This window comes from Haliotis rubra, unplaced genomic scaffold (genome assembly GCF_003918875.1).
Source record: "Haliotis rubra isolate DU_JTF1 unplaced genomic scaffold, ASM391887v1 Scf407, whole genome shotgun sequence".
NCBI lineage: Eukaryota > Metazoa > Mollusca > Gastropoda > Lepetellida > Haliotidae > Haliotis > Haliotis rubra.
This window is the reverse complement of record NW_025767088.1, coordinates 728,443-750,843: the sequence shown is the minus strand read 5'-3', so window position 1 is coordinate 750,843 and position 22,401 is coordinate 728,443. Positions and strand designations below refer to the sequence as shown.

Sequence of the window (22,401 nt, the reverse complement as noted above, 5' to 3'; positions counted from 1 at the left end):
CTTGTGATCATGTGACAATGTTGGATCATGTGACTTGTGCAAACTCCTCAACAGTGCTACTACAAATGTACTGAGTAATGAGTATGGCAACCGCGGGACTACTGTGAGCGTTGTGCGTTGCTTCATTGTGTTTTGTTTGTTTGTTGTTTAATGCACTCAGCAATATTCCAGCTAATAGCCTATATGACAGCGGTCCGTCTGTCTAACGTCATAGTTAGAGTGGGGACGGGTCGTCATGTCAAGAAATGGCAACCATGTTCTCTGAAACAAAGAGGTACAAATATACATGTTTGATATCACGTGTGCTTATTTGGTGGGGTGTTCTAAGGTTGGGCCATTTAGGCCATTAGTCAACCAGGTCTCGGAGAGCCAATCAGTTGTGTCATCTATGGCCAGTTTGGTTGCTGGGGGAAATTATTTCTGAATTCCCATGGGGAGAATTTTGATATCATCTAGAGATTGACTTAGTGTGGGTAAAATAACACGCAGTTCTGACATCTCTGGTCAGGTGCTTCGAACAATATATATTTCTTCTCGTTTTGATTCATGATCTGGAACAATCAAGACCTCTGTTTGCCATTTATAAAGTGGATGTGTTACTCGTGACAAAATGTCTCTCAAGTAACAATGCATGGCGTGTATAAAAACCCACGACCATGTATTTTGTAATCAAGAGTTCCTCTGAACCATTGGGATAGGTGATGAAGTACAGGTTCACTGAGACACCGGGGCAGGTGATGAAGTACAGGCTCACTGAGACATCAGGGCAGGTGATGAAGTACAGGCTCACTGAGACAGCAGGGCAGGTGATGAAGTACAGGATCACTGAGACATCGGGGCAGGTGATGAAGTACAGGGTCACTGAGACATCAGGGCAGGTGATGAAGTATAGGGTCACTGAGCCATCGGGGCAGGTGATGAAGTACAGGGTCACTGAGCCATCAGGACAGGTGATGAAGTACAGGTCACTGAGACACCGGGGCAGGTGATGAAGTACAGGTCACTGAGTACAAGTACAGGTCACACTGAGACACCGTCACTGGCACCGGGGCAGGTGATGAACTAAATACAGAATTCAGTTTATTCAATAAAAAGAAGCATCACGTCGTTATGCTTGTGACGTTGGTGAGCTGTGTTGCCAGCTCATACATATATGGTTTATGACCATACGGTGGCGAATGAAAACATATGTACATTTTGATGGTGTTTATAAACCAAATTGTAGGTCCATGTGCTTGAATTCAGTGAGCTGGTGAGATTAGTCAGACCTTGAGAGAAATATGAGACCTTGAGTTCAATCAGATAAGTCGTATACCTTGATTGCGACCTTGGGCCGATATCATCTCAAGCTACGGGGCAGTAGGTCAGGCAGCTGATGTTTGACTCAATGGATGGTATAGGATATGGAGAGAAAAAACGCAATATAGAAAATTTTGTATTGTTTTCCGTAACATCAAACTGTAAAACGTTTCTATTTGCAAGTCAATGCATTTTCACCTTGTTTGAAAGACGCCGTAATTGCATGGAAGTGAGTGAGTTTAGTTTTACGCCGCACTCAGCAATATTCCAGCTAGTTGGCGGCGGTCTGTAAATGATCGTGTCTGGACCAGACAACTCAGTGATAAACAGCATGAGCATCGATCTACGTAGTTGGGAACCGATGACATGTGTCAACCAAGCCAGCGAGCCTGACCTGTGACCACCCGATCCCGTTAGTCGCCTCTTACGACAATCATGGGTTACTGAAGATCAATTCTAACCCGGATCTTCACGGATCATTGCATGGAAGACTAGTCAAACAGGCTATGAACTGGGGCACGTAATTCTCATTTCTTAACCAGTGTGAGAAAGAGCCACTGGCCCGACTGGCTAGTGAATTTTCATGGGGTCATTTTGTAAATATATCACTCTCTCCGACTTATTAAGTTAATACACTTTTATATCATGCAAGATTATGGCCTGATAAAAATGTTCATCATATTAGCAGCTCAATGATGTCTACATTCAAATTAGTGAATTATTTTATGGGCTAGTAACTGTCAGGCATAGCTAGCCCAACTGGCTAGCAAAATTTCGCACACTGTTCTTAACACCTCTGCTGACATGATATTAAAAGTGCATCGATATGCCATATCAGCCATACTGGTAGTGTGATGCAAGCCTGGTTATTTACCCTTGTCACCTGACCGCCTCTATGTTGACACTTGCACATGTATCTTACCTCATATCATTGACGGACACATAGCTGCACATGTACGCTCACTGACTCAGGACCGCCTCCGTGGTGTAGTGGTTCGAGCGTCCGCCCGGAGAGCGGAAGGTCGCGGGTTCGATCCCCGACCGCGTCATACCAAAAGTCGTTAAAATATGGTGCTTGTTGGTCCCTGCCTGGCGCACGGCATTAATGGGTACAACAAGGCCTGGTCAGTATAATGTGTCTGAGTGGGGTATTCATGCTTCACTGTGGCATGGTATCTCAGTGGGCAGCACTATAAAACCAGCTTAAGTCTGGGCTAGTACAAGCATACACACGCATGCACGTCGTCATATGAGCGAAATATTCTCAAGCATGACTTTAAACCCAATTTCACCTTACCTCACCTCACTGGCTCAGCATATCGTTTGATAACAGTGTCGCGAGGCAGTCATATCATGACTATCAACATTGTATCAATTCCAACTCGCATACCGACATTTCTATACAGATCTGTATTTACTTATCGAATGCAGGCATGCTGTATACATGACTATAATGTGTAAGCAATGTGCCACATGCATTGTTTGCCTATATTACACTGTAATGTATGAATCCGAGGAGGGACATTGTCGCTATGTCGCATTGTCGCCCTCTCAAAAACAAGTAAAGTGAGGAAAAATATCGCGACAACGCGACATTTCGCCCATTTGTCGCGTTATACGCGTGTCGCGTGTCGCGTTTTGGTTAATTTTGCCTCATTTTGCTTGTATTTGAGAGGGCGACAACGCGTCAATGTCCCTTCCAGGATTCCATAGTAATGGGTTTTCGCCACATGTTAAACATTTGAAACAAAATTATTCGTTACTGACTGATGTAAAACTTCCTGATCACCGGGGTTAAAGCGTTCACTCCGTTCATAGGCGGATACAGACGGGAATTTGTCCTGAAAGTTTATTAAATGACCATTGCAACTCTCGTGAAAATGAAGTGTGCACCCCACCCCTCTTCTCAAGAGTGCGCGCGCACGCACGCACGCACGCACACACACCCTTTCTCAAAAAGCTGTATCCTCCAAGGCGTTGGTTGGTTGGTTCGCTGTTTAACGCTCAGCAATATTCCAGCTATATGGCGGCGGTCTGTACATAATCGAGTCTGAACTGGACAATCAGCAGCTTGAACATCAATCTACGCAATTGGGATACGATGACTTGTGTCAACCAAGTCAGCGAGCCTGACCACCCGATCCCCTTAGTCGCCTCTTACGTTCCGAATGCCCGGGTTCCTTTCCCCACATGGGTACAATGTTTGAAGCCAATATCTTGTGTCCCTCGCAGTGAAATTGGTGGAATATTACTAAAAGCAGCGACACCAAACACTCACTCCTGATGGCTGGTGAGGTGAGGTGAAATTGGGTTTTACGTCGTGCTTGAGAATATTTCGCTCATATGACGACGTGCATGCGTGTGTATGTGTATGTGTGGCTATTTGTACTAGCTCAGACTTAAGCTGGTTTTATAGTGCTAGCCCACTGAGATACCATGCCACAGTGAAGCATGAATACCCCACTCAGACACATTATACTGAACTCCGAGCCGACCAGTCCTTGTACCCATTAATGCCGAGCGCCAGGCAGGGACCAACAAGTACCATATTTTAACGTCTTTTGGTATGACGCGGTCGGGGATCGAACCCGCGACCTTCCGCTCTCCGGGCGGACGCTCTAACCACAACGCCACGGAGGCGGTCCTGATGGCTGGACCAAAGTGAGTGAAATATATTGAATACCTACAGAAAACTATCAATACCCAAAGTGAATGATAATTTTTGAATGCATACTTGATGGCTTCAAAAGTATCTTATGTATCCAAGTTTAAGATCCCCACAAAAAATGAATAAAAGCACACATAAATTGAGTAAAATAACCAAACACTGATTAAACTTAAATTGTATGTTTTCTACATTTGTAAAAGTTGTGTTTACAGGTTCCTTTAATGAAAAAACCCACACCCAAACAAATAAAAAATATTGAAATTGGTGACATTGATTAGATTCCTACCAAAAAAAATAAAAGGATATTTAAACTGGATAAACTAATCAAACACTGATCTTAAAGTATATTTATTTTGCATTTTTTCCATGTATTTAATATTGATGAAAAAAACCAGAAAAATATAAATGGAAATAAGTGACATTGTTCAGCGCAATGATGAAGTGCAAGCCCCGCCCTTTCTATCATCAGTCATTTGTCGATTTAGCAGACGCCACATACATATGTATACTGATGTATATCAGTATACTCTATAAGATGAACGAAAAACAAAATTGCTTGGTTAGCACATACTCAACGATTCACTTTTAGCAGTGAATCTATAAACAAACATTGTTTTTTTTCAATTTCAAGTAAGCTCTTTCATTTTATAACTTTTGTTTGCCTTTGCATGTAAACTATTTTAGATGTAACAGGGAACATTTATATGGAAAACTTCTCAATTTCGGTTCACATTCCAGAAAAATTCAAAACATGCAGGCTGTCGTTTGGAAACTAGTACACGCATTAATCTTTCGGAAAATCTCGGCGTGAACGGAAAGACTTCCGGTGTAAACAAGGATATTGGAAATCCTACTGGTGTGTTCCGAATGGTAGACCGTGGCGCAACAACGAAGGAAAAGAAATAGAGTCGCATTAATGCGAATTGTGAAAACGAAACAGGTGCATATACGAATATATGTTATGCTAGAAAATAGCTTGTTTTGTGCATAATATCAGATCGTGATCCACTGTTCAGGGCATAGTCTGGATCTGACCAGAGCCCAATATTCAACTCATAGTCTGAGGAAGTGTTAAAAACTCCCGAATTCTAATGGTACATTTCCGCATTCCTGTTTCGTTCAATGCTTTCTCTTACAACCTTTCAGAAACTTTTCTATGTGGTTAAATGCAGTATGTTTAATACATTTGAAGTTTAGACAAAAAAGCTATGAATACACAATGCCATTTAGAAAGTAGTCAAATGCAACATGTTATATTTGGGATTACACTTTCTTAGTAAGAAAAGCAAGATTTATGGATGTCAACTTCTTTATTGTGAATAACAAGATGGTTCGGAGTGTATGCTTGCTCCTTCATCAGGTGTAATGATGGAGCAAGCATACACTCCGAAACCTCGTGTTATTCACAATAAAGAAGTTGACATCCATAAATCTTGCTTTTCTTATGTATTTCACTTCTAAATGCCCTTCAAAGATTTGACTCTCTTAGTATATATACAGATTTTAGTACTTTTGTTGGGTTGAGTCCCATCCATGGCTTGTGGAAACTGTAGTGACTGAGTGGGCTAGGCGCGTGACTTTGTGTGCTGGCAATTAGCTCACTATTAGGTGCTCTAAGGGGTGGGTTCTGAATCCCAGATTGGAACTCAACCCAACAAAAGTACTAGAATCTGTACTTTACTAAGAAAGTGTAATCCCAAATATAACATATTTTAGAAAAAAACATCTTGAAAAATCTCACTTTGAACCAAATCATGGAAATGATGACATTTCCTCTCAGTGACTGTTAGCATAGAGTCCTAGTACGGAAGATAAGGAGCACTTGCATGCAGATACTTTATGTAGTAAGTTGAATTATCCCCCTTGATAGTTCATTTTTTGGGGCATCTTGGATTTGTAAACTGCACACTAGGGCTGTGTATTGGCAAATAAATTTTATTACATTATATTGCGATTCAGGTACCCATATTGCAATATATTGGGAACTTAAGTGTTTGACAGTGAGTGACACTATTTTCTACATTATAAGTATACCTGAACATGAGTAATGGTTCTGATAACAACAATCTCAAAATTAGGTTGCATAGTCATGGATTCTCTTGTTTTAATACAGTTTATAGTATTACAGTCTGCTGTTTTGTCATTGAATAACAAAGGAAAACATTGTTGTGAATGAAAGTCTGTGTAGATTTTAATTTGAGCCATAAAGATAATCACAAAAACCTCATATATGTTCTTTACCCAATATACTGGTTCTCAGAAAAAATATTGCAATATGTAGCGCTTCACTTTGAAAAGTGTATTGCAATATACCTGTATACATGCTGTTGTAGTACTTATTTATACTGCCACCATATAGCTGGAATATTGCAGAGTGAGGTGTTTAAACAACTAACAAACAGCTCCTACAGCACACATGGTACCAAGTTAATGGTAGACTCTACAAGCCTTAAAATATTTTTGAAATATAAAATTTAAATTATGAACACCAGTAATTGGACTAATCTTGTCTGATAGGCAACAATTACTGTGATTTCTTTATCCAAGATGGTTTCCAAAAGAAAATGTATGTTGTGAACAACAAATTAATTGCTACAGGCGTTGTAGATTTAGATGTAGGATATAGTCCTAAAAGAAGTGATTATTTTTGTTGGTTCAAGGTCGTTTAGGCTGATAATGAGACCCATGTACAAGAATGATTGCGACTTTTCACCCCATACCCAGTCCCATTCAAAACATGTGCTATTCTTATGTCTATCTAGTATCTATGTGCATTCCAAATTACAATCTCAAACAGCAAGTGTATATTATATAGTGTCTCTTTTCTGAAAAGATTCTTTTCTGCATATGACTACCAATGATGATAACAATCACTTATGTCATAAGCATTGTGTGTTGCAGGACAATCAAAATTTAGTTGAATTTATTTTTGAGGTTTCTGTACAATAGTGGAGACTTTCATCATGAACATGTGTGAGCAATATTCAACTAACATTCATGAAAGTATGGAAGCTTTGTAAAAGTATGGAAGCTTTGAACTTCAGCTCTTCCATCAAAGGAGGAACTGCAACAGAGCTGACAAATTTGTTTTGTAGAAATTTGAATAACTTGAAACAAATAGACAAGTAGATAATTTTGTTTGGTCCAAATTGTATCTTGTTTATTTATTCTCTTGAGAAAAGATGGCTACAATCGTTAGAGTGAAGAACACATAAGTAGAACATGTCATTGTCATTGTAAAAGGGGCAAATTAATCATTTATTCGGAAATACTCAATTGAGGGATGTCAGCTGAAAGCAGCTCATCAACTTATGAAGAGAAAATACATATTCCTCACTGGCCTACAAGTGAAGTACGCATTTTGTCGGAAAGCGAGCATTACATCTCCAAATCATCATCATAATCATCATCATAATCATCATCATTCCTAACTGACACTGATTGTATCATTGTACACATCTGAAGTTAGAGGTGAAAAGAGCTTGAATACCCTTGTCATAACTTGTAACAGTGTCAGGTGAGGTGAGGTACTAAACTCTGGGTTTAACGTCGTGGCTTAGAATATTTCGCTCATATGATGTTTCATTTGCATGGCGTGTGTATCATGTAAAACACACGGCTCCCTGTACCTAGCCCAGACTTAAGCTGGTTTTATAGTGCTAGCCCACTTGAGATACCATGCCGCAGTGAAGCATGAATACAGATCTATCAGAGACTGTTCATATTACTGACTCACCGACATGACCAGTCCTTGTTCTGCCCATTAATGCCTGGCGCCAGGCAGGGACCAACAAGTATCCCTACCATATTTTAACGTGATTTTTGGAAATGACGCGGTCGGGGATCTCAATCATCATCATGATCTTCATCGCTTCCTAACTGACACTGATGGTATCATTGTAAACATCTGAACAGAGATGGAGGTGAATACCCTTGTCATAACTTGTAGTGTCAGAATAGAGTGTTACTAACACTCTGGCTTTGAACCATGGCATATAAGGGTTATAATAGATGTTTCATTTCTTATGGTATAAGCTAAATTTTATATGTTTTGGGGAACCCTGAGCCTATGTTGACAGGGTAAATTTCATGAGATTTTGTGCAAGTCAAATGTCAAGTTTTGAATGGTTTCAGCTTCAACTGTGTACTTGTGGAGGTCCATATTGATAGACATAGAACACTATATGCCCTCGATGGTACATCCTTTTGGGTGTGCATACTGTGGTGCTTAATATTGACAGGGCATACAGGGCTCGATTTAGTGCTTTGTTACTTGCACTGGTGCAACCCAATATTACAAAGTGCAACCTAGTCATAAGTCTAACTTGCACCAGGTGCAAGTCAATTTTTTGAGTGGGTAAACTTCTGAATAGAATATCTAAATAATTCAATAGCATATTTCTGATATTACATATTGCAATAAAAACAGTGTAACTGGAATTTGACTGGTGCAATCAGGTTTATATATTAAGGTTGCACCTGGTGCAAGTGGGTTAACATCTCTTAAATCGAGCCCTGGCATATACTTTATCACATCTGTGTCATCATACTGCCTATTATATTCCATTTGGATTTGACTCTTATGCTAGGTTCTCAGATATAGAAATCAGATGTGCATACTTAACAGCACAATTTCACACATTTTCAACAATATTTTGGCCTATATTAGATATATTGGGACATATGCACTGACTGTAGCTTCCTATTGATGCAATAAACGACTTATTATCCCGTACGACTTGCCTGAAATCGAGAATTGAAACTTCGAGGTGAACAACTTCCAAACAGAGAACACTTGCCATATATGGAATGTAAACAATTGCTCTGTAGATGGAAAACTGTCGCACATGGTGTTGTCAGTGTTTGCCAAACTGGTTTCAATCACATGTTGTGCGTAGGATATTCATAAAGCGCACACCAAGGGACATAACTCTATGGGGTTCGCTTGAAATAATGTTTGGCCAGAAGAGGGCATGATAATCGATTTAATGCAACGTTGAATTAATTCATTTGAACTTTTTAAATTTAATATTGTAATCTAAATCCGTAAATGTTTTTATATGAATTATATGGTAGCTTCCCTGAGGGCTGATGGTTAGTATTATTGAGTTAAGTGCATTATTTATTTTTAGAGAAGTGTGATGTGAAATAGTGCCTTTAACGTACTTGTTCTGTGAATTTAGAATATCAGTGTTTATTTGAATGTTCACCTGACACTTCTGTGGAGGGTTTGTTTGAGTGCGATCTCATCATCTCATTTTAATGAGATTAATTACCATCTTCACCCACCAGATGAACAATATGCCAACTTCCACATTCAAACATGGACTAAAAGCTGGTTCTTTCTTCATAGGAAAAGGCCTTTAAACAATGGAGCAGTATCCAGTCCAGTTCTTTACATCATTTCTGGAAAGTCTTCAGAGACTCTGTCGAGACAGTGTGAACTTCAGTCAGTTCGTGGAAATCCATGGCTACCTCTGTGTAGAGATCGACAACATGAAGAAGGAGAGATACGTTCTCAGTGAACTGCTACAGAGCAGTGGTAATGTGGTCAGCGAGAGCTACTGTACGAAGGCCTTCACATCTGCTGGACAAAATGGCCATCATCAGAGAGACACCAGGACTCAGTTTGAAAGAAATGATTGGGAATCTCAATCCTACTCACATTCCAAGACTGGTTCAGAGGACTGGACTTCTCCGGGGAATACAGAAGGCAAATTTCAACGTAAAAGGAGCAGACGGCATAATCAGGAAGACTCTGAGACATATGCATCAACATCTTCAAGACGTATGGATAACTACAAGCCTCAGATGTCACAATCTCCACCTAGCCCCGAGTCAGAGTTTGTGTCAGGTCATGGAGGTCATGTGACCTCGTGGGAATCAGAGCATGGAGATGGACAGAGGCAGACGGGCTCGGTAACCAAGTCCCCATCCTTCACAGACACTGTTCCATCTTCTGTAGTGGATCCTGATGAAGTAATAGATCTGGACATGATTGACGATGATATGGACGCATCGTTCCCAGGAGAGGAGACTTCAGTCGCTATACACCAGCGAACAGTGCCAGACCAGTCTTACAGCAGTGTTCAGCATCGGAAGACTAATTTGAGTCCAGGGACTTTGAATGTTATCAGACATTCTGTGAGACAGTTCAAGAGATTTCACTTTGAAAAGTCATGGAAGGACATTGATCTGCTGTCTACACCTCCTGAAAGGTTGAATGTTTTGTTATTGGAATATTTCAAAGATGCTAAGAAGATTGGAGGAGGTGAGCTCACGCCCAGATCCCTGAAGAATGTCCAGGCTCATTTAGAAATGTTTCTAAGGGATGGAGGATACCCATATTCAGTTAGCAAAGACAAACAGTTCCAGTCTTCTCGGGACTTTCTCAAGAAGAAGCTTATGGACAGTGGCAAAATTGTGACTCAGAAATTCAGCCCTGTTGATGATCACGACATTGAGACCATGTTTTGTATGAATCAGCTGGGGCCGCACAACCCAGATTCCCTCACTAACACCATGTGGTTTCTTAATTCCAAATATTTCGCCATCCGCCGGCCAGCAGAACACTTTGGGTTAAAGTGGGGATGTATCTCGTTGAAAACAAATGATGAAGGGCAGGAATATCTGGAACGAAGAATTAATGAATCGTTTTCCTTAAAATTGTTTGCTAAACCAGAGGTTCCGAACCGATGTTTTGTGAATTTTTACAAACAATACAAAGCCATGAGACCAAAGATTGCCCAAGATGCCGATTTCCCATTATATCTGAAGGTTAATAAGTCGGACAATGAACAGTGGTTCCTTCCTGAGGCAATGGGTTGGAATCCATTCACAACAATATGGCGCAAGTTGGTCATAGGGTCAGGGCTCCCAGTAAACAAGAAGATCATGTGAGTTCAAGAAGGGACGGCTTACTCAAAAAGGTTCGAACAGATGTTAACTTTGGAGGATATGTTTTTATGAAGTAGTGCTTCATGGACTGTTTGTGGAACTAATAGTGCAGGGAATGAGCACCTCTGCATGGAAATCCTTGCATGGACGTCCTGTGCATGGACCTCCTGTGCGTGGATCTCCTTGCATAGACTGCCTGTGCCTGGACCTCCTGTGCGTGGACTTCCTGGTATGGACGTCCTAGCATGGACTTCCTTGTATATATTTTCTTGCATGGACTATCTTGTGTGGAAATCCTTGAATGATGGGTCTTTCTGGGTGCAACCTTAAATCATAATCCATAGTTTTCTCTTGACTATGTACAATTTCTTGTCATGAAGCATGAAGTGGAATGTTTGGAGTTTTTTGTAGATGAACCTAGGCTATTCATTTCTTCTATGGTTTGCTGATAATAGATTACCAACTGCCTTGGGCTGGTTGAAATAAGACAAATCTTGTTGTATTTTGTTTAGCATGAAGTTATTTGGGTCAGTAGGTTTAATGGTAAAAACAAAATGGTAATAATGATTAAAGTGCCAAAAGTTTTTTATTTATACAGGAATATATATGTGTAGTTTCTCCCGTGAAAACAATAGTGGCAGTGATCCAAATGGTGTAGTTGCCATATGCATCGCCCTTAATTTAATTAATCAAAATTTTAAATTTCATAACTTGTTTGAGTGGCATTTTAGAAGTTGAAACGTACAATATAGAACTTTTTTCTTCTTTTTTTTCTTGTTTTCTTTTTTTTTCTTTTATGGATAACAACTTCTTTATTTTGTGAGTGTGATGTTTCGATACAGATTCTTGTACCATTGTCAAGCAAGAGTGAAAATTGTTCTACATTAAAATTTCAGGTTAATTTGGGTTATTTGGATGGATTAGTTTGAAAAATAATAAAAATTTAATCCAGTTTTATGTCAGTTTCTGTCTGGATTTTAGCTGTTATGTGGAAGAAATATGGCCTTTAATGGGTGTCATATAGAGCTGTGATGATATATCGTAGTATCGATAATCGTGATACTTTTTCTGACAATAAATATATCGATACTTTTTTCCGTATCGTGATATGTATCGTTGACCTTAAAATTGAGATTTTTTTTTTTCACACGAAATGGAGAGTTATGTCAAAATTTACACTGTTTCTTGTTATCAAAATACACTTTTTAAAAGAACTAAAGATAGCATATTGTGATATGCATCGTATCGAATCGTATCATTCCATGATATCGCGTTACGTATCATATCGTAGTGAAATTTCTGTATCGTCACACCTCTAGTGTCATACTTTATTGGTGTGATGTTGTCTTTTTGTTACCCATGTACGAACAAATGCTAGTTTCTCCTTTGTTATAATAATAATAATAATAATGCTAATTTTTGCGCCTAGAATCCAAAATGATGCTGCTCTCTGGTGTTACATTATTACCCTGAAGGAATTGTACTTTCAAAGCTGCTACTAAGCGCTTCGCACGACCGTATAGGTCCGTACATCCGCTTCTCAGGTACCCATTTTGAACACCTGGGTGGACTGAGTGCAATGTGGACGAAGTGCCTTGCCCAGGGGCACAACACAGTATGAGACCCAGGTCACAAATTTTGGTGTCTCCACTGGGATTCGAACCGAGGCCTTTTCAAACACATCCAGCAGGACACTAGTACATTTTGGTGAAGAAATATGTTCCAAATAACCATATATAATGTTTATAATCTAAAGCTACATTATGTAATCATGAGAAAGGTGTTGCCAGAGAGTGGGGTGTAATTGTGTTAATCTTTTATGTTCCATACCCTTCCTCCCATTACTGTTTCAACCTCTGTTGAATCATCTGACTAATGCATGCCTGCACCCTCAGGAGATATATGTAACATATCGTATCCATTGCCCTGCCACCCATCCCCAACCATAGCTAAATGAACAAACCATAATCAATGTTCAAATAAATTTGTCGTTGTGACAAATTTTGGGTGGTCTGACTCAGTGATGTCTATTGTTATACATTGCAGACATCTATTCTGCTCATAATGTCATCGACTGGTTTTCAGTTACAGTAAGTTGATTGGTTGGTCAGACTTGGTGATATTTTTATTATACATGGCAGTTATGATAATTGCTCATAATATCAACCACTTGTTTTTGGGTTACAGTAAGTTTATTGGTTGGTCAGACTTGGTGATATCTTTATTATACATGGCAGGTATGATAATTGCTCATAATAGCAACCACTTGTTTTGGGGTTACAGTAAGTTGATTGGTTGGTCAGACTTGGTGATATTTTTATTATACATGGCATGTATGATAATTGCTGATAATATCAATCACTTGTTTCCAGGTTACTGTAAGTTGATTGGATGGTTGGACCCAGTTGTATTGGATGTATGGGGCAGTCGTGATAAATGCTCTTAATATCACTATTTTCAGATTAAAAGCTTAATGGGTGGTCAGGCTCAGGGAGTGTTGATTGTGTGTCATTGTGCACAGCAGTCGTTGGTAGTTGCTCATGATATCAGCCTCTGGTTTGTTAGGACCAGATTCCATTATATACTGGTGTCGTTAATTAGTTGTAATATTGCCGAGTGTGGCATTAATCAACAAACATCCTTAATTCATTGTTTGATATGATGAGATGACAAGTATGCCGGCATCAGCAGACAACTAACTGTCATTCTTTTCATCCCAGGAATAGGGGCTGCTGGGAACCATGGAAACACAGTACTCAGTGCAATTCTTTACCTCCTTCGTGGAGCAGCTTCAAGATGTGTGTCGCAACTACCTCCAGTTCAGTCAGTTTGTGGAGGTCAGTGGCTATGTGTGTGTGGAGATCGACAACATGAAGAAGGAGAGATACGTCCTGAGTGAACTGCTACAGAGCAGTGGTAATGTGGTCAGTGAGAGCTTCTGTACAAAGTCGTGCAAAACAAACAGAAACGTCAGGGATCCAGTGGGTCGGTTTGGAGAAAGAAGTTTAAATGTTGAACAAATTACTAGAGACAGTCACTCAGGGTTACGGAGAAGTAAACAGAATTTTCCTTCTCCTGATTATATTCCACAAACCACTCAAAGACAAGATTTGGTTCCGACAGTACGTTATCAGGAGCAGTCGCAACCTGTTCCTTTAAAGAAACAACGGACCAGTTCCAGACAGGATACCTTTGACTCCCTCGATGGGGGTTGGGTGGTTGACCAGTTGGTGGAGGAAAGAGTGACTTTGCCACAAACATTCATTCAGGTTGACGCTGAACCCTCAACATTGGCAGCGTCCTCAGCTCCATCAAATCAGGTGCTTTCTCTACCTCAGGATGATGAGGTCATAGATTTGGACTTGTTTGACGATGACCTTGACATTACAATGGAGGACGAGGGATCAAGAAATGCCCTCAGTTCCGGTCTGGCGTTTGCTCCTGTGCATGCAGTGGATAATATTCAGAGGAAGCGTAGTCACTTGAGCCCAGCTTCTCTTGCAACCATGCGGTACACCGTAAAGCAGTTCCAAAGGTTCTTGTTTCATAAATGTAATCAGGATATAGACTTGTTTTCTACCACCCCTGAAAAGCTAAATGAACTTCTGCTTGACTTCTTCAAGGAGGCCAAGAAAGTAAATGGCGGGCGAGAATCTTCGTCCTCGGTCACTGAAGAATGTCCAGACATGCCTCGATAAGTTCCTACGAGATGGAGGGTATCCATATTCTGTGCTGAGGGACCAACAGTTCCAGTCATCGAGGGAGTATTTGAAGAAGAAACTGAATGACAGTATAGCTAATGGAGGTGGAACAAATACAGTCTCCGAGTGTGATATCGAGTCACTGTTCCAGACACAGGTGCTTGGAGCCAACAATGCTGAGTCGCTCACCAACACAATGTGGTTCCTCAACTCCAAGTACTTCGTCCTCAAACATCCTCTGGAGCATCAGAACCTGAAGTGGGGTGACATTAATCTCAGGATGGATGACAATGGTCAGGAATACCTGGAACGTGTAGTGGGTGGGAGATACACTCTCAAGGTGTACTCCAAACCAGCCAAACCTGACCGATGCTTTGTGAACTTCTACAAGCAGTACAGAGCACTGAGGCCTAAGATAGCTTTGGACGATGAATATAGCTTCTATTTCGGGTGGATGAAAGTGACGATCAGAACTGCTGGTTCATGCCCGAACCCATACGCCCTGGAACTCTTACCTGCGTATGGAAGAAAATTCTTCTCACGGCTCGTCTTCCTGCTAACAAGAGAATCATTTGAATTGGGTGATACTATTAGTGGTATGCTCTTTATTCTCCTTTAGGAAAAGTCAAATATGTTTTTTGTAAAAGCTGTAAGACTTGACGTGGTGAAGGTGGATTTCAATCGCTGTTTTCATCATACAAATGACACAAGGTCATGTGTTTTGCTCTGTAACAATATCCCTCTACTGGAGTTCTGACGCCCCTGCAATAGGAGGTCGCGCCACGTAGGTTTTTTAATCAGCCAATCTGCTTGATGGCTTCTTAATTCCTGCGGTAACAGAGAAATAGATTAACGGCGGTAAATCTGAATTTTTTAAGGATAGAAACAGAAGGAAATGCCCACTTCCAATTATCAATAATAATGGCCACACATATTTTATACACCCAGTCATTTCTAAATGCCATGGTGTCTACAACCAAAAGGGATTCCATGAAAGGAATATTTGAGTAATTTGTGAGTTTTCATCTGTTAAAAGCTGACATGTTTAGATCTAGAAGACAAGAAATGAAACAGAATCACTGTAGCTTATATCTGATTGGCACAAGGACTCGTTCATTGTTCACGTAGATTTGATGTCAGGTTCACCTGCCAGTCTTTGGTTGTCTTCATGCAGAACATGGAATGAGGCATCCGATATGGATTAGACAGACCACGCAGTCACTGAAATCTCATCACTTTTCAGCTGAGTGCAGCTGGGATAATATAAGTTTGTTTTTCATGGAGTAAATACGCTCATGTGAATATTTAGTGGACTTTACTTCTTTTTAGGTAGTTTACGGTAGAGGAGTAAAGATAAGGATACAATATTATCATGATTTGTTTTGCAATGAATAGGTCAAAATATGATATTTATAAGAGTGAGTCAATTCAAATTTAATGTCCCAATGGTGTTATTTAAGCCTTACCGCCATATAGCTGGAATATTGTGGTCTGCTGCGGAAAACTAAACTCACTCACTATTTAAGCCTTAATGTGGCTAAAGTATATCATAACCACTTGTGATTTTCCATGTCTTGACATCAAGGCAACAGGCATTTATGTCATAAACTGTCTGAAGGAACTGAGGAATATTGATCTCTTGCATCCCATTTTGATATTATGAGTGTCTTTGGAACTTAGAAAATTGACAAAGTGATGCTTATTATAACCTGGTTTGGGGGATTACACTTTCCCAGTAAAGTACAGCTTGTAGTACTTTTGTTGGGTTGAGTCCATCCAGGATTAGAACCCACACTCCCAGAAACAGGCACCCAATCACCAGCACATAAGTCAGCTGTCTAACCCACTCAGCCATCTAACGAAGATTTTGACTTGAAATGTTTTGATTAACGCCATGGAGAACGTACCGGTAATAAGCAATTTACAAAATGTTTTATGTGCTTGTAAACAGGTTTGAGGAATGTTTTTAGATCATTTAATTTCAATACACGATGATCATTTGAAGACAGATGTGTTATTGATCATTATCATTTTTTTTATTAAAGATCATTGTCCATGTTAAATAGATTTTATTTAGTTGTGGTCATGTTATGGAGAAGATTTAATTAATCTGTGTCCTAGTAAGAAGGTTTTACAGCAACTTTTTTACTCAATCACCATGTTATGTTCAATATTGTCATCATTGTCAGCATAATTTCATAAGTAACTCTACAGGTGTACGTAGGGGTTGCTATCAGTGTAGATTGATAAAGATTAACTAAATACATATATTATGAATATCAGAGATGTACTTTTGAGCAAAAATGCAAAACAATCGTTGAAAAAACCCAAGAGTGGCCCATGAATAAGACATCGAACTTTTTGTATTTTGTGTTTGCATTTAAATTCTATTTCATTCTAATAGTATGTGCAAGGTATTGGAAGACACAATTTTCATATCGATAATCATTAAGAATTCCTGCCATTGATAATTATCAATCTTTTATGACATCCCTAGTTGTGTGTACCTGTGTTTAATATTATCTGATATATAAAATATTGCAAGAAGTAACGTCGTCTTGGGTCTTTCTTGATTTGGAATATTGATGGAGAGAGTTGTATGGAAAGTGTTGCGGAGTTACAAATAGGGACTGTATGCTACATACACATGCTGCTCTCTACATACACAACATCCTTCATTGTATGGGGCGGTGGTTAAAGCATTGGCTCGTCACGCCGAAGACCTGGGTTTGATTCCCCACATGGGTAAAATGTCTGGTGGCCCTCGCTGTAATCTTGCTGGAATATTACTATAAAGCGGCATAAAACTTAACTCACTCACTCTTCATTGTACATACACAACATGGAACAAAAATTTATGATGATTAACTTCATGAGCATCAATCTACACAATAGGAATTTGAGGACTGCGAGCCTGACCACCTGATCCCATTAGTCAGCTCTCATGACAAGCATGAGTTGCTGAAGACAGTTCTAGTCATGATTTTCAAAGGGCAAATAAATATTATATTTTCACAAAAGTCCAGACATACAATGAACACTTTACCGGTACATACCGGTAACCAGATTGTGTGTCAACAGGATTAGATTGCATACTTCAGTTTGGATTTTGTTGCTATGGTGATTGTTACCAGAGGGTGTCCGGGTGTTATTCTCCCCTGGCAATTTGTCTAATTCTAACTATCAGGGTTATATAATTTCATGTCATGCTCATGATAATGGTTCTACATTGGAGCAAGAACATCAAAACTCATTGTATTTGGGGGGAATGAGAACTACACTCAAGAAAGACTTAAAATATATAAAATGCTAAAACATATAAATCAACGTATTTCCTCTAATAAGTGCTGGGTCTAAAGCAGCTCCATAACAATTATGGTAATGACATCCAGTAAGTGCAAAAGCGTCAGGTCTGGAAGTCCATTGAAAAAAATAAGTGCTCAGGCGCTTATTAGAGGAAATACGGTACTATGAAATAGTAGGTAACCAAACCAGTGTATTTATGCCCCTCGACTTCTTGCGCGGCACACGAATGTCGCAACTTTCCCCACAGAACTGGCATACAGTTAACACTTCAGTATAATTTATTTCATATTTTGCAATGAATCCTCTTTTCAACACAGATTTGTTAACTTTATTCAGGTGGGTTTTTTACTGTCAAAGAAGTCACACAGGTGTAATGTTGAAAGTCAAATTCACACTCACTCTCACTCTGAGAGTTGTTTTATTAGGTGCTAGTATTGTGAGTTGGTTAAAATCTCATAATTGATGATGGGTTCATTACAACCGATCAATCATCGACAATAATTGGTTAGCGTCATTTATCAAATTTTCCTGGTTATGTTTGTTACTGCACAAAAAAATAAAGAAACAAAAGTAGAAGTTATGTAGTTCTTTCTGGGTTTTTTGCCCAGCAATTTCACAAAATGCATTTGCAAATTTCACATCTTTAAAGGATGACTAGTATCTTAAGGACATAAATTTCCTGGAATCTTTAAGATAATTTCAATCATGACTTGGAACGAGCTTGTAGTGCTTATGAAATGCAACAGACAAAACCAACCTTGTGAAATATATTGTTAATGCAAACAAGTGTTCTGAAATAGTTTGTGTTCGATTATAAGAAAACATGATCGATTGCTTGGTTGTTTAGTCATTGCGACCAATCTTTGATTATTTAAATTAATCTGACCACCACTATCAGGTACATGTTGTTAAATATTATTTTCTTTACACATATTGAATAACCTGCATCATTGTGACTAAATTGTTTCCTTTCATCCTAGGAAGACGCTTAGGCTATCATGGAAAAACAGTACTCAGTGGAGTTCTTTGACCTCCTTTGTGGAGCAGCTTCAAGATGTGTGTCGCAACTACCTCCAGTTCAGTCAGTTTGTGGAGGTCAGTGGCTATGTGTGTGTGGAGATCGACAACATGAAGAAGGAGAGATACGTCCTGAGTGAACTGCTACAGAGCAGTGGTAATGTGGTCAGTGAGAGCTACTGTACGAAGTCATTCAGAACTGCAGAGAACAGATCAGCCTCCTGGAATAGTTCAACCCAAGAGAGAAGAGAAAGAGGTGACTTTAGAACTGCTAAAGATAAGGAAAATATAAGTGAGGATGAAGATGACACCACCTTTGCCTCACCATCCCCAGTTGGTGAACAATACACATCAGAAGCACACTGTGATATGGGAGGACCTGAAGAACGGGTGATAGTTCCACCCTGTCTGAAACAGCAGTTCAGGACTTCATCAAACTCGGAGTCCATGTCCTTTGCATCGAGGAATGCTCCTTCAACTTCAGTGGAATTTGACGAAGATGAAGTCATTGACCTGGACGTGTTTGAGAATGACCTTGATATGGAGGAAGAGAACTCACCAGGGTCTTCTGAAACAACTGTTTCATGCACACTATCAGTACCTAAAAAGAAGGGAAAGCTCAGCTTGAGTCCTGGAACATTAGCAAAAGTGAGGAACTCGGTGAAGCAGTTCCAGAGGTTCCACTTTGACAAGTCTGGTGATGACGTGGACCTGTTTTCTTTGGCCCCTGAGGATCTCAATGAACTCCTTCTGGCCTACTTCAAAGAGGGTAAGAAAAGAGGTGGGGGAGATCTAACTGCATGTACACTGAACAATGTTCAGAAGCACCTGCACATGTATTTACGCCATGGAGGCTATCCCTATTCTATTGTCAAGGACAGACCGTTCCAGTCCTCCAGTGACTTCCTCAGAAAGAAGCTGAATGTAGGAAGAAAGATTGTCGCCCAGAAACACTCTCCAGTCAATGATGATGACATAGAGATCATGTTCCAAACTGGCCAGTTGGGAATTCAGAGTCCTGAAAGTTTGATCCATACCTTGTGGTTTCTCAATTCAAAATATTTTGGCATCAGGCGCCCAGCTGAACATTTTAACTTGAAATGGGGAGATATTCAACTGAAGGTCAATGACGAGGGCATGGAATATCTTGAAAGGCCAATTAATGCATCGTGTTCATTGAAGATTTTTGCCAAGCCTCATACCCCGAACAGGTGCTTTGTGAACTTCTACAAGCAGTATCAGCAGTTGAGACCAAAGTTGGCGATGGATAAAGAGTGTGCTTTCTACCTGAAGCCTAATAAGTACTCCGACATATGGTTCACATCCAAGACGGTGATATATTCTTACTTCACATATCTGTGGAGGAAACTTGTAATTAATGCTGGGTTGTCCATTGACAAAAAAATATTTTAATGTTGGTGTGTGTTGCAATCTGATAGGCTTAAAACTATTCGATAGTTTTGAAAGTTAGTAAACAATATTGGGTTTTTTATTGCTGTCAAATGTTAGCCTTCATTTGAAGAACATGGTAAAAGCAGGGCATCATGTCAGCAAAGCATAATTTTAGAAATTGAGGAATTCCCCAAATAAAATCATGTGACATACTGAGGTTCATGGAGAAATGATCCACTGTTTGCTTGGTAGTGTTCATCTAGGTGACGTTACAGTCAACTTATAAACCAACAGTGACCTTGTTCTTAGGGGACACCTTTCCTTGTAATATCCCTCAAATCTGATACAATCTCGCTTCCTCTGGCCATTATCTAAATAATGTCCCTCTGTCCCAGGCAATTATCTTAATAACGTCCCTGTGCCCCGGGCATTATCTTAATAACGTCCCTCTGCCCCGGGATTTTCTGAGGAATAGCCCTTGACTTTGAATTATTACTTGTTTTGAAGATTGATACGACATTGTCTTGCCATCACTGAATGCAATCTTAAAATATGACATTACCGACAATTTCCAACATGAAGTGCCGGCACCCAGTTTCGAACCCGCAACCCTTCGCTTACTAGCTTGGCGGTTTTATCCACTACGCTACGAAGGATCACTGTGAAGAATGTGATTGTTTGTCAGTATGAACCGTGTGTTCCTCCCAAGATGGGAAGTGCGCGTGTGGAGCACGTGCATTGCGAGGCGTCGTCTGCCAGTCTCATCCCAATTGATTTCAACAGTAAATACCGAATATAAAAATTATATCTAAAGTATATCTTCGGTCGGTTTATAAGTTGGATATAACATGACCGTGGTCATTATTGAAAAGTAAGCCTTCTTCCCTTGGGAAATGCATGCGGGGCCTACGGCCCTTAAGCATTTCCCGCGGGAAGTGGGCTTACTTTTCAATAATGCCCGAGGGTCATGTTATATCCTACACATATAACCATAGTATGTGTGGTAATTAATTTGATGGACCTTTAGCAGAATATTTTTCTCTGTATTTTATAAACCAGGTGGTTACATGGACATTCAGCTACATGTTAAACATGTACAATATGTTCACAATGACAATATTATATAAAATTAGTGTAACCATGAGAAGATATTTTCATGTATCATGATTTTCCTACATAACTCTGAACAATAAAATTCTGTCATTCACTGTACTTCCTTTCTTCAAGAGATGACTCATTTGTCTGGGGCAGCACAATACGCTGTGCAGAGTTGTGTCCCTTCGGCTAGCGGGATACCTGACTGGGTTTGAATCCCTCTTTGCCCGGATCATGTTTCTAGGTTTGTAAGTGTAGCGGCCCTAAAATTTCCGGAGTCCCGTGCTGGGATTCAAACCACAAACATTCTGATCAGAAGTAGGACGCCTTGTCCATATGACCAAATAGGTTAACCATGCTGACAAGGTAAGGATGTCATCTGTGGGACTCCATAAGCACCATGCCTGTGCTTGTGGATTTCAGCAAATTGGTCCACGTCTCGGACCTGCATCACTTCAGGCTTTCCTCTCTGTCAAGCTGACATACCTTGACATAAGTTGAATATGGTTAAAATTGGCATTTAAAATACCAACTCATGCATTCACCAAGTGGTAAACTCCTCAGTACTGAATCACTTCAGGCATCAAGACGACAGGCACTGATATAACTGACATAAACCCAAGTCACTCTTATTCTTCTAACCACAGGCATTCTGGGTAAAAACATAGGTACCCAGCAAGCTACGCTGTGCTTGTTAGAACTTCAAATTACAATGGATTGGGTGGTTATACATGGTGAGTTGTTTGATGACGTGTCATGATAGTCATCATATCACTTAGATCAAATTCTGGTCTTCAGTCTCAATTACTTACAGACACATCATCTTATTAATATGCCTGGTGCTAATTTCTAGAGTGTCAATAAATCCTTGTCTGAAAATATTAACATTATCTGTATCTCTTGACTGCATTCTGGTCTGACAGGAGACATTAACTTGACTGCACTGTGCTAATTTCAAACCATTGGAGTAAACGAGAAGAAACCCACTTTAAAGTCTGACTTTTGCATCATGCTAAAACTTGAACT

At 39.8% G+C, this 22,401-nt stretch overlaps 1 protein-coding gene across 5 annotated transcripts; it reads left to right on the top strand.

The window, feature by feature from the left end:
• The first annotated feature begins 4,767 nt into the window (after positions 1-4,767).
• LOC124287870 lies at positions 4,768-21,492 on the top strand. Of its 5 annotated transcripts, XR_006901331.1 has the most exons (4): positions 4,768-4,907; positions 9,321-10,896; positions 13,585-15,161; positions 18,852-18,985. XR_006901331.1 is itself a non-coding variant. In XM_046724356.1 (3 exons), the coding sequence occupies exon 3, from the start codon at positions 19,000-19,002 to the stop codon at positions 20,299-20,301; it is 1,302 nt and encodes a 433-aa protein (XP_046580312.1). In that variant the 5' UTR covers positions 4,768-4,907; positions 13,585-15,161; positions 18,852-18,999; the 3' UTR covers positions 20,302-21,492. The 5 variants fall into 5 exon arrangements, 3 of the variants coding, with proteins under 3 accessions (XP_046580312.1, XP_046580310.1, XP_046580311.1); XR_006901332.1 differs by lacking the exons at positions 9,321-10,896; positions 13,585-15,161 and adding an exon at positions 21,276-21,492 and having other exon boundaries at positions 18,852-20,573; XM_046724356.1 differs by lacking the exon at positions 9,321-10,896 and having other exon boundaries at positions 18,852-21,492.
• Positions 21,493-22,401: the final 909 nt, after the last annotated feature.

What these genes read in the sequence shown, in the direction of transcription:
- LOC124287870 (XM_046724354.1), top strand. Translation starts at nt 9,338, where the DNA reads ATGGAGCAGTATCCAGTCCAGTTCTTTACATCATTTCTGGAAAGTCTT.